Source organism: Ochotona curzoniae, unplaced genomic scaffold (assembly GCF_017591425.1).
Source record: "Ochotona curzoniae isolate NIBS_2020 unplaced genomic scaffold, NIBS_Ocur_1.0 contig_4792, whole genome shotgun sequence".
NCBI lineage: Eukaryota > Metazoa > Chordata > Mammalia > Lagomorpha > Ochotonidae > Ochotona > Ochotona curzoniae.
This window is the reverse complement of record NW_024466389.1, coordinates 5,059,904-5,072,403: the sequence shown is the minus strand read 5'-3', so window position 1 is coordinate 5,072,403 and position 12,500 is coordinate 5,059,904. Positions and strand designations below refer to the sequence as shown.

Sequence of the window (12,500 nt, the reverse complement as noted above, 5' to 3'; positions counted from 1 at the left end):
ATGGCTGACCCGTTAGATTCCGATCACAATGACATCACCTGTAGGCATTCACATGGAAAAGGAGACTTTCACAAGCACTTTTTCCATCTGCCCGTTCACCACTCTGATCCTAACCTGCGAAGCCAAGAAGCTGTTCCGAATGGGCAGGGCGCTGGTACAAAGCAAACGCCCACGGGCCGGTGCCACCCCCCAGCACCGTCCTTGAAGGAAGGCGAGGGCTCTCCCTGGTGAGCTGCTAGGCAGCACCGGGCTTGTATTGACCTTAGGTAAAAGATTAATTAACCAAGCGGTAAAGGTTAACCAACGGACTAGTGCTGGTCAAACACAAATGCAGATTTGCCACCACCGGTTAGAAACATGAAACACAAAACGCCACCAAGGCAGCTCTGGACATCACCTCTGCCGGCCGCCGCCCACGCAAGGCGCTAAGGAGCTGGGAGGCTTCTCTCTCCTAGCAGGCTTGCTAGGAACATTTTTAAATTGATTCACAGAATAACGACCGCTAAAATAAAGGCCAAAATTGCTACTGCTGCTAAGATTCCTGAATGTGGGACAGGAAAAAAAATGTTCTGCCTTTTTTTTTTCATTTTCATGTTTTCCTTCATTTCCTCTCAATAAAGCTTAATTGCTTGCTTTTTCTCACATCTCCCACTGTTGTAAACATGACAAATTTTATTACTAAACAAATCATACCTAAAAAGTTAGAGCGAGCAGATAATAAAGCTTTCAAGATATTTTTAAATCTTCCATTGGTTTCCCACTAGGACCAGCTTCTACCTCTCACACTGTATGTTCCACACGGCTTTGGAAAGCTGCTCGTGGGAGGGCAATGTGTGATCTGACACTTAAGGTACAGGGGAGCACCAGGCCACAGCGTGGGGCCGTGCCATCCCAGCCCTCCTCTCAATCCTGCTTCCTGCCAACACACACCATGGGGGGCAAGCGGCATGGCCGGTGATGACTCAAGCGTTCACTTCCAGATTAGAGTCCCGGGACCCAGGTTGCAGCCTGGCCCAAACCTGGCAGTGGCGGGCTTCTGAAGGGAGAACCAAGGGGAGGGAGTTTTCTGTGTCTATGACTCCCAAATAAAAATCAAGAAAAGTAACACTCTGTACATGACTATTTTTGGCTAATCATAATACTTGATTATGGTTCTAAATACAATTACATTTTGTAAAAAGATTTCATATGGGAAAAACACAAGCAAAATAAACCATATGTGACAAAATACAGGAATACAGGACACAGCGTGATAGCCTAGCAGCTAAAGTCCTTGCCTTGCATACATCGAGATCCTATATGAACACTGGTTCGTGTCCCGGCGGCCCCACTTCCCATCCAGCTCCCTGCTTGTGGCCTGGGAAAGCAGTGGAGGATGGCCCAAAGCCTTGGGACCCTGCACCCAAGTGGGAGACCAGGAACAGGTTCTGGGCTCCTGACTTCTGATCGGCTCAACTCCAACAGTTGAGGCCACTTGGAGATTGAATCAGCAAATGAAAGATCTTTGTCTCTCCTTCTCTCTGTATATTTGACTGTCCAATAAAAATAAAATAAATCTTTAAATAAGTAAATTGGGCCCGGCGCAGTGGCCTAGCAACTAAAGTACTCATCTTGAAAGCACCAGGATCCCATATGGGCGCCGGTTCTAATCCCGGCAGCTCCACTTGCCATCCAGCTCCCTGCTTGTGGCCTGGGAAAGCAGTTGAGGACAGCTCAAAGCCTTAGGACCCTGCACCTGCCTGGGAAACCCAGAAGAAGTTCCTGGTTCCTGGCTTCGGATCAGCGCAGCACCAGCCATTGCAGTCACTTGGGGAGTAAATCATCAGACAGAAACTCTTCCTCTCTGTCTCTCCTCCTTTCTGTATATCTGACTTTGTAATAAAAATAAAATAAATCTTTAAAAAAAAAAATATATATATATATGTTCTGGTTTTTGTGGGGTTTTTTTGTTTGTTTTTCAGAAAGGTAGATCAGGGTTTTAGAGAGAAGATCTTTCCTCTGCTGGTTCACTCCCCAAATGGCTGCAATGGCTGGAGCTGAACTAAGCTGAAGCCAGGAGCTTCTTCTGGGTCTCTCACACAGGTACAGGGTCCCAAGGCTTCGGCCCGTCCTCGACTGCTTTCCCAGGCCACAAGCAGGGAGCTGGATGGCAAGTGGAGCAGCAGGGACACAAATCGGCACACAAATGGGATCCTGGTGCTTTGCAAGGGGAGGTTAACCAATTGAGAAATCAAGCCAGACCCCACGTAGCACTCTGAAACACACAGTGGTTGGACTAACATGCTGGCACCTGGTTGAAATCCTGCCCCCCATGATGCTCCATGCCACCTCACTGTAGATCGAAGAGCCAAAATCCACCTTCTCTTTAGAAATTAGCTGTCTCAGGTACTGCATTACAGTAACAAAAACCCAATACAGAACGTAATAACATTTTCCCCAAAACATGGAAACTCTACAACTGCTGTGGGATCTCGGGATCTAGTCGCACTCTACAGCCATGGCTGAGTATTTGCCTACACTCCCTAGACCCCGTTGGACGCCTAACCCCCACTGAGGGCACGGGAGGCGGGCTCTGGGAGGGGTCAGGTCACTAGGGCAGAGTCCTAAAGCAGAACTCTCAGATAGCCAGGAGAAGATGGCGCCCGATGACCCAGGCAGGCAGGCATGGAGTCCCTCAGGCTGTGACCCTGGCCTTGCTGAGCTGTGTGCCTGACACACTGTGGTTTCAGTGCACCTGCTGCTATCACTGTAAGAATCCAAATGGATTTTTAACATTTGAGTAGAAAGTTCACCAAGTCCTGCCCTTTGAAGCTGAGATGGAGGCAGGGAAGTGCTCACCAGGACTTGGTGAACAAGCAGCTAACAGAGCGGCCTCCAGTTCAGAGGTTTTCATCCCCTTACCTGGGGAGGCAGCGGGGAGGAAGGACAATGCATCTGATGTGAGTAGAGCGAGTCACCTCCAGCTCCAGTTTTGAGCTGTGACACACAGCCTGTTTGTCCTGACATTCCTAGGTACCCCTTCGTAAGCAGCTCTGTTCCTTCCCAGCCCCCTCACTCCACCTGCCCCCTCTGAGCGTGCCCAGGCCATCAGTCACTCCAGGTTTTAGGGAAGAGCAGGACTGACAAGTGACAGCTACAGCCAACACAAAAGGTGGCCCACAGGTGAGGAGACTGAAAGAACACGGGTTGCGGCAAGCTCTGCGACGTGGCCTCGCACAGAACCAGGGAGAGGCAGCCGCTTCAGCAGCGTCCCCACAGGCACAGCGCCTCTGAGATGCTAGATGGCACCGACTAAAAGGGTACATACAATCCAGTCTTCCCTGAGAGAAGAGCTATAAAGTCCCAGGAACCCAGCCTGAGCCACGACAAGCGCCAGTTCAAGTTCCCGCCCCTCCGCTTCCCGCGCCGGTTCCTGCTAAAGCACGAGAGGGGACAGCAGCTGCCGGCCCAGGCGCTCGGTTCCTGTCGGCCAGGAGTAAACCTCACCAAGATCAGAGCAGTCTGTGCATCTCTGTCTCTGTCACTCCGCCTTTCCAATAAACAGCTACCTAAGTATTTTCTTTTTTATTATTTTTTATTGGAAAGGCGGATATACAGAGAGGAGAGACAGAGAGGAAGATCTTCCGTCCGATGATTCACTCCCCAAGTGAGCGCAACGGGCCGATACTATGCCGATCCGAAGCCAGGAGCCTCTTCTGGGTCTCCCACGCGGGTGCAGGTTCCCAAAGCTTTGGGCCGTCCTCGACTGCTTTCCCGGGCCACAGGCAGGGAGCTGGAAGGGAAGCGGGGCTGCCGGGATTAGAACCGGCGCCCATATGGGATCCCAGGCGTGCAAGGCGAGAACTTTAACCACTGCGCCACCACACCGGGCCCAAGTATTTTCTTTTGAAACACCCAGGCATTTCCGACTCTGAATTACAATTCTGACAATGAAGTCCTTCCTCTCGGATATGACTGCCGGGAACAAGTCCTCCAAGCGCTACTTTGAAAACTGAACCCCAAGATTCATCGATTCATGATATTGGCGGGGGGAGGAGCTTTGGCGGTCATTAGGACGAAACCCCACACCCCGCCTGGGCTTCACAGGAGCAGGAGGAGAAGCCGGAGCCACAGCAGAACTGCCATGTTTTAAAAAAATCTTAACTGAGATACAGAACTGAGACCCAGACTCACCAACCCCAATATCAATACACGCACCGGGTCAGGGGTCATCCTGGGCACAGACAGTGAGGACAAAGGCCGCCAGCCCAGGTCAGCCACTGGGGAACCTGTGGCCCCGGCAAGCAGCATGCATGTCTACATGGTCAATGGGATGCCAGCAGAACTAGTGGAGCAGTATGGGCTTGGGATGTGTCTTGTCCCCTGAGCAGTGTAAGGACCCAGTCCCAGGAGCATGGGACAGACCTGCACTGCAGCTGACTGGCGAGCAGGCCCTCACAGGAACACGGAGCTGCCTAGGCCTGTCCCCAGGCCACAGACTACGGTTATCCGCCCCCCCAGCCTGGATGTCTGGGCCTAAGGAACCCAGCTCCTTCCACATTCCCAGGGCCAACGGCAAACAGCTGCAGTGACTGCTGGGCCATACTTCCAACCAGACCCCAGCAGGAAAGAGAAAGTTCTGAGGGTTAAGGCAGACCCCTGTAGGCCAAGGACAAGGGGTGCTCCCCAGAGACCAGAGCCTGGGCTGCTACAGGAGGGACTCACACCAGCACCTCACACTCGACATCTGGGGTGGGGGAGGGGGCTCATTCCTCCCTCTTCCAAACAGGAGCTGGGATTCCCAGCATCCCATGCCATCCCACCACAGCCCAGGGCCGGGGACACAGTGGGTACCTTATGTTTCCATCTAAAGTTCTTCATCTGTCCTCACTGGTCCACCCAGAATCCACAACCTGAAGCAGTGGATGTCGGGCAGTCTCCCTTAGGAAGGCATCACAGGTTAAAGCTATGGGAAGAGGTTTGGAAAGAAAGGCCAAGCAGCCTTAGCTCACCAGTAAAAACCACTCTGCAGTCTTCCCAACAAACACCTATGGCCACAGGACTCTGGCCCTGGCCAGCAAGAGGTGAGCAAAAGTGACCACACAGAGCCTGGCATCGTGGCCTAGCGGCAAAGTCCTCGCCTTGAATGTGCCAGGATCCCATATGGGTGCCGGTTCTAACCCCAGCAGCCCCGCTTCCCATCCAGCTCCCTGCCTGTGGCCTGGGAAAGCAGTCAAGGACAGCCCAAAGCCTTGGGACCAGCTGTTTGCAGTCACTTGGGGAGTAAATCATCGGATGGAAGATCTTCCTCTCTGTCTCTCCTCCTCTCTGTATATCTGCCTTTTCAATAAAAATAAATAAATCTTTAAAAAAGAAAAAGTAACTGCACAGCCTTCAGGCTGTGCCATGAAGGAGAAGGTACGACATCACATGGCTCCTGCCTGGACTGCTCACACAGGGACCACAAGATGGAAGAGCTGAGACAAGAAAGATTGTGCCTGAGCCCCTAACAGCTCCCCCACCAGCCCCGGCCTCCTACCTAGCCTTCTATAGAGAGAGAAATAAACATCTCTCTACTTAAGCAACCACCACTTCCTGTCTCTGTTAAACCGACCCACCTGCCTCACCAGCAGGCCCCGCTCCACTGTCTCGCACCCCCACCATCCCATCCCCCAACCCCGTGCAGACATGTGGCCCTCAGACAGGTGGACACCTGGCCGTTTCCCACCTCTCCAGCAGCAGCCCTGGCCACAGGCGCTTATCTCCTCTCTCGCTGGGACTCCTACAAAGGCCTCCACAACCTCCTCAGCTCTCACTCTTGCCCCTGGAGCTGTCAGCTGCTCAGGAGCCTGAGCCACTGTGGCAGGACAGAAGCCCCCCAGGGCAGACTTGCACCTGACTGGTCACGGGGCAGCTCCTGATCCAGAACACTGCAAAGACTGCATTTAGACCAATATTAGGACCAAGGAAAACCAATACTACCCATCACACTCCAACAAAACGCCCTCACAAGCTGGCAACGGGGCCATATTCCAGGCTCTCCTCGCCCTTAAGTTCCACAGAGGACGGTGGAGTATCTCCCACCTCCAGGGACACCATCTCGGCATGAAAGGCAATTTCTCGTCGTCCATGCAACCCGAAGGTCATGGTCTCTTACAACTGTACACTTCTGCCTTTGCAGTAAAATATAAAGCTGCAGTCCTTCCTCCTAGCACATTTTGTTGACCACAAGGTCTTTGCTCCCTGCACACAAAATACCGCTGGTGTTCACTGCTACATCAGCGTCACTTCTTGGGAAGACTTTCAAAATGGCACCCAGCACCTGGCGTAATAGTGTAGTGGCTAAAGTCCTCGTCTTGAACGCGCCAAGATCCCATATGAGTACCAGTTCTAGTCCCGGCAGTCCCTCTTCCCGTCCAGCTTCCTGCTTCTGGCTGAGGAAAGCAGTCAAGGACGGCCTAAAGCCTTGGGACCCTGCACCAATGTGGGACACCCAGAAGAAGTTCCTGGCTCCTGTCTTCAGACTGGCTCAGCTCTAGCCTCTTGGGGAATGAACCATCGGAAGGAAGATCTTTCTGTCTCTCCTCCTCTCTGTATATCTGCCTTTCCAATAAAAATAAATAAATCTTAAAAAAAAAAAGTAAAGAAAGAAAATGGCACCTAAGAGGAACAGATGTCCACAGAGCCCACAACCCGGAGTGACTGACTGTGCAGCACTTCACTGGAGGGGCTATGACAGCAGAACGTGGGCCCGCGATGTCACAGAACAGGGATGCAGGTAAACAGGAAGCGACAACTGTGTCACGCTGCCACCTGGCCCACAGTGAGTACAGCAGGTATTACAAGCAGCACCCCAACTTCAAAGCAAATGAGAAGAAAGATGACTTCACCCGCTGCCACAGCCAGCCCATCACATCTGGCCTCGTCACTACTGCAGCTAAGGATGCAGCACCTTGGGCACCTGGCACCCGCTCTTCCCTGACACCTTTGCACCTTTCCAAGAGCCGCCTCCGTGACACACCGCTCAGGACACCCCATTCCTCCAGGCGACATCCTTCTTGGTCACGGCATCTATCACAGGCACATTTGACTTGTCTGTCTGCTTGTTATCTACCTCTGCCCACCAGAAGGCAGCTCCACGCACACAGGGCCCACACCTGGTGTGGAATGAACCCGCGGTGTCACAGGCCCACAGCCCACGCGCTCCACACACAGCACAAGTCTCCCTCCCGACAGGAGCCCCACCCTGGGCTCTCAGCAACAGCAATGGCAGAACAAAATGCCCGGGTGGCTTGCCTGCTCAGGTTATTTCTGCTTTAGAGGTGGCTTAGGAAAGGGACTGAGCAGGTTGTGGTTGGGCTGGGGACTGGGATCCAGTGCCCTCACTCACCAGTCATGTGCTTTTGGGCAAGCTCTTCGCTTCTGTTAGCCTCAATCTCCTTATCTGGAAAATGGCTAAGCAAGTTAATGGCTGCACACATAGTTAGAGCTCACTTAAGTGTCAATCCTGCCACATCATTGTGTGGAAAGGAAGGAAGCGCCTGGGAGGCCATATTCCACCCTCCAACCAGGCTTCTTGAGAAAGGTACACCCCAGTTATGAAGTAAACAAAACTTATTCAGGCCCATGTTGTAGCCACCATCCCATGCAGACACCATTCCACCTCCCAGTTAACACACGTGGGAAAGCAAGAGAGGAGGGCCCTGCTGCTTAGCTCCTTGCACCCACAGTGTGGATCCCTGGGCACTTATAGAAGGCTGATGAGATGTCAAAATGACAGGTTCTGCATTTGGGAAGAAACACTCAACAGTCCTGACCACACCTAGAATCCCAGCCAGCCAGCACAGCTGCAGCTGAGCAAGGTCATTAAGAAGGGTTAGCAAAGAGAAGTCATTTCAAGGCAATTTCATCATCGCAGTTTGGAATGCCTGCCCTCCCCACAGCGTCATCCCGCTGGAAAACAACACACCTGAGCGGGCTTCACGATGCCCATCATGCCAACAGTGATATCCCGGGACGCAGGTTCCCGAGGACAAGCTTAGTCACAGAGCAATGACCTCTCGGTAAGGCACGACCCAGACATAATAGTCAGCTGGGAAGTTATAGGACTTACAAAGCGCAAGTGAAAAAAAAAAAAAGTACAAAAGTCCAATGAGCTCTGGGAGGACCAAAAAGTGATCATAACATATGATCCTGTAAAGCTACTGGTCTTGTTAAGCTGCTTCTCATTTGTCCGTTTGCTAAAACATCCAGCTCCACCTTACCTACGTTCCTCATTTAGACTGAAGGAGTGCTGTCTCGCTTGCTTTAATCCTGAAATGCTTTGCCTGAGTTTTTCATTTCCTAACCAAATCAAGTCGGCCTGTCACATCTTTATCCTAACACTGTAAAAACACAAAGGCAAAAACTTTAGAAATCTCACTGCAGAGAATTACTCACGTAACACCAGAATATTAAAAAAAAAAAAAAAAAATTCTCCCCCGAAAAACTACTTTTCTAGGTTTTACTGAGAGCAGAATGACCAGTTATTTCCATAACTGTCCCTCTGTGTTCACAACAATGTGAAGATAACTACATAGTTTCCTTTAACAGTGAATTTAATTTTCACTTTTATTTTAAAATTCCGTTGACCCTTTAAAAGTCCATTCTATTCCTTCCATAAAAGTTACATGTATTCCCTGCAAGGTAGCAAAAATGTTACAGTTCATGCCAGGACTGGGAAAAGCAAGGGACACATTGGAGAGCAGTCCGTACACTTCCGCGCTTTGAGGACATCATCCTGAAAACCAAAGACTGAAAAAGCCTCAAAACCAGGGACTGTTCAGACATCATCCTGAGAAGATTCTGCTGGGAAAGGACTATGGGGCTCACACACACACACACACACACACACACACACACACACGCTCACTGCCTGAGAATTCATCCATCAGAGTTTATAGTAGGAAAAAAGTGATACTTTTTTAAAAACTACATAAAAAGTGCCTCGAGGAGGTCTTCCATTTTTTTCCACCTGAATGAAGGATACTGTCGAATGCGTTCCTGACTTAGGAACAGATGCTTACTGCATGAGGAAAACAGCGCCAGCAACATCACACACGCAAACTGGGCTTTACAACCTAGCACCACGAGCAAAAATCACTTGTGTCCTTTCTGACCCTTAACCTATCGCCAGCAAATCCTCCATCCCTGGAGAATTTCAGCTGACTTGAATAAACACAGGGACTGAGCCTCCAAAAACTGGAGCAGGCAAGTCTCCTAGATCAAGCTGCCGGATAAAGGACCGCTTCCAGAACGCTTGAGGGAAATTTAAACAAACCAGGGTAGGTGGGCTGAGACAGGCAGAAACAGCAGGGGCCCTGAAAGGGAAGCCCCTAGTTGGTTTTTAAAAAAAAAAATCAGAAGAACCAAAAGAAATTCCTTGTAGACTAACTTTTACTTTCTTTTTTCCAGCCATCTTCCTAAACAACCTGTAAGAAGCCCTGAAGGCGATGTGTACAAGCTTCTTTGAGAAATGAAGCTAGGGCAGACTTTACGAACTTATTTGTGTCTCCTCCAAGCTCTGCTACAACCAAGCACAAATCGGAAACTGAGAACCAGGCAAAGAAAGAATGAAAGAGAAGGCAGCCCCAACTCTTTACTTCTCTGCTAACTTTAACTAGGACCCTCTCGAATGCTGACAAGATACGCATTTCCTTAGACAAGCGAAGAAATTCGTCTTTAAACCACCCCCAAACACAAAGGCGTCGGATCCACTAACACAACGACAGGGTCACACACCAATACTTTGCACCCACCATGCGTTCTGAGTTCATCCAAAATGAGTCTCTAAATCCCAAAAGACACATACACACAATGCAGCTGGACGTCCATCCATCTCCTTCGGCTCCAAAACCCCGCAGAAAAGATCGACACTACCCCCATCCCAAGGCGCTCAGACCCTAGGACACTGGGAAAGCAGCCAACGGGAGAGCTGGATAAAGAAGCAAGAAAACCGAAGACCCTCGCCCGGAGTCATCTTAATTCTCGCGACAATGTCATTTCCACTCCTTCCCCATGCCCCAAATCCAGACACCCTTGGCGCGATACCACCCAGTCACTTCCAGTTGAAAGCCCCCCAAGAGCTGGGAAGTGATTCAAGGCGTCCCCCAGCCTTCTCACCTCATCAGCGCTCAGCTCCTCCATCGCCTTCCTCTTAATGGTGACAGGCGTGAGAAAGAAGAGGTCCTTGTGCGTTCGAGACCAGGGCGGCAGCCAGCAGCGCGAAAGGTGCCGATCAGAGGCCGTCGGGTCCCCCGAGTGGGGGAGGTTTCAGAATTGCATAGTCAGAGGTTAAAAAAGAAGAACACGAGGCACTGGACCGCCTGGGCTGCCGCCGCTCCCCTCGCCCGAGCCTCGCACCGCCGCAGGTGCCAGCCTCCGGCCCCGGCCGCTGCTCCGGGGGTCTCAGGGCGCCACTCAGCACCCCCTGCTTCCCAGATGCCCGGGCGAGGCAGCGCGGTGCCCGGCTCGGCTCGTGCCCCCAGCGTGCTGCGACCCTTCCCAGCCGATCCCGCTCGCCTCGCTGCCCCTGGGCCCCTGGCGGGAACTCCTGAACTGCAGAGGTGGGTGCCCCGAGGTAAGGCGACCCCACAGCCGCCCGGGCAGAGCCCAGCCCCGGATAGGCAAGCCCCTCCCCTTCCCAGAGCAGGCCGGACACGCCCCGCCGCCACGCCAGAGCCTGGGCTGGGGAGAGGAGGAGGATGGGATGCGCGATGCTCACGCTGGAAGAGTAAATCCTCCTACCCCTCCACCCCGACTCTTACCCCCTCGCCCCACCAAGTATTATTCATCAAAACAACAGGGCGGCCATCTTTGAAAGGGATCACGTGAGCCCCCTCCAGCGAGGCGGGGCTTGCGGCTCCGAGCCGCGGCAGCCAATAGGCCGCGGGCGTCGCGCTGCCGATTTCCTCTCGCCTGCGTCCTCCGCCCGCCCCCTCCCAGCCCGCTCCCCGGCCGCGGCGCCCGGCGGGGGGAGGGGCGGAGGAGGCTGCGGGGGGCGGGGCGGGCGTTGCCACGGCAACGGCGCGGGGGCGGCGGGCGCGCCCAGGTGTGGGGGGCTGGCACGGCGCCGGGGAGCCGGGCCTGGAGGGGGCGCTCGGCCGCGGCCCCGGTGCCCAGCGCCCCTCTCGTGCCCGCTCGCCCGCCGCCTCAGTCGAGGGGCCGGCGGCCATCGTGGCCTCTCCGGCGCGAGGGGCTTCCAGCTTCCTCGGAAAAACCCGCCGGACGAAAACTTGGCCCGGGAACGAACGCGTCAGGGGATTTAGGTTACAGTCAGTGTAACTTTTATGAAATGTGTTTAGGAGTCTTGCTAGAAGATTGTTTCACGACTGAGAGTGTAGAATGGATGAGAGAACCTAGTAAGAAACATGGGCGAGCAAGGCGTGTGGGGGCGACCGTCAGAGGCCGAGAGGCCGCGCTGGGAGAGGCAGGAAAGCGGTTTTGTTTTCTTTTTTTTACAAGCTCCAGACGCCAGCTGGGCGTTGAGGTTGGGGTTTATCTGTACCGACCTAAAATAGGAACTCGGCAGGACAGGAATCTGCAGTAAAATTAAACCGCCGCTGGCCCGGCGCGTTATCTGCTATCCAGGAAAGGAATTCTGGAAGCCAGAACTTGGACCCCTGATGACGTGGACACCCAAACCCGCACTTCCTTCCCTGCCCTCCCCCCAGCATTTCATCTTTTTCATTAAAAATATTAGTCCGTAGTACAGCTACACCACATTTTGCTCATCAAATTGGACTATGGGGTCCTTTTCACTTTTTTGACTTTATAAATAATGCTGCTATAAATATTCATGAGCAAGCGGTTTTTTTTTTTTTTTGCGTGGGCCTGTGTTCTTATTTTTCTTAAATGAGATATTGCGGGGCTCCCGGCTTAAGCTTTTAAGGAACTGCTAGAGGCCATCGCGATACCCTAACTGGCTAATCCCCCACTACAACCGAAGCATTCCCATGCGGGCAACAGTATGTGTCCTGGCTGTTCCACTTCCCTGCCAGCTTCCTGCTTATGGCCTGGGAAAGCAATGGAGGGGACCCTGCACCCACTTGAGAGACCCAAAAGCGGCTCCTGATTTTGGATCAGTTCATTTGGGAAGTGACCGAACGTGGAAAATCTGTCTGTCAAATGAACACATATAAATCATTTAAAAAAAAAAAAAGTAGGGCCCGGCATGGTGGCCTACAGCTGAAGTCTTTGCATTGAATGCACAAGGATCCTATATGGATGCCTGTTCTAATCCCCGCAGCTCCTCTTCCCATCCACCTCCCTGCTTGTGGCCTGGGAAAGCAGTCGAGGATGGCACAAAGCCTTGGGACCCTGCACCAAGAGACCTGGAAGAGCTGCTGGCTCCTGGCTTTGAATCAGCGCAGCACCGGCTGTGTTTGCAGTCACTTAGGGAGTCAATCATCAGATGGAAGATCTTCCTCTCTGTCTCTCCTCCTCTATGTATATCTGACTTTGCAAGAAAAAAATATTAAAAG

General features: G+C 52.4%; 1 protein-coding gene across 2 annotated transcripts in view; it reads right to left on the bottom strand.

Moving 5' to 3' along the window:
- UBE4B (ubiquitination factor E4B) overlaps positions 1 to 10,834 on the bottom strand; it is a 110,870-nt gene extending 100,036 nt beyond the window's left edge. For both annotated transcript variants that reach the window (XM_040987884.1, XM_040987885.1), the window contains exon 1: positions 10,141 to 10,834. In XM_040987884.1, the coding sequence (XP_040843818.1) occupies positions 10,141 to 10,164 (24 nt within the window). In that variant the 5' untranslated portion in view covers positions 10,165 to 10,834. The remainder of the gene's footprint in view (positions 1 to 10,140) is intronic.
- Positions 10,835 to 12,500: the final 1,666 nt, after the last annotated feature.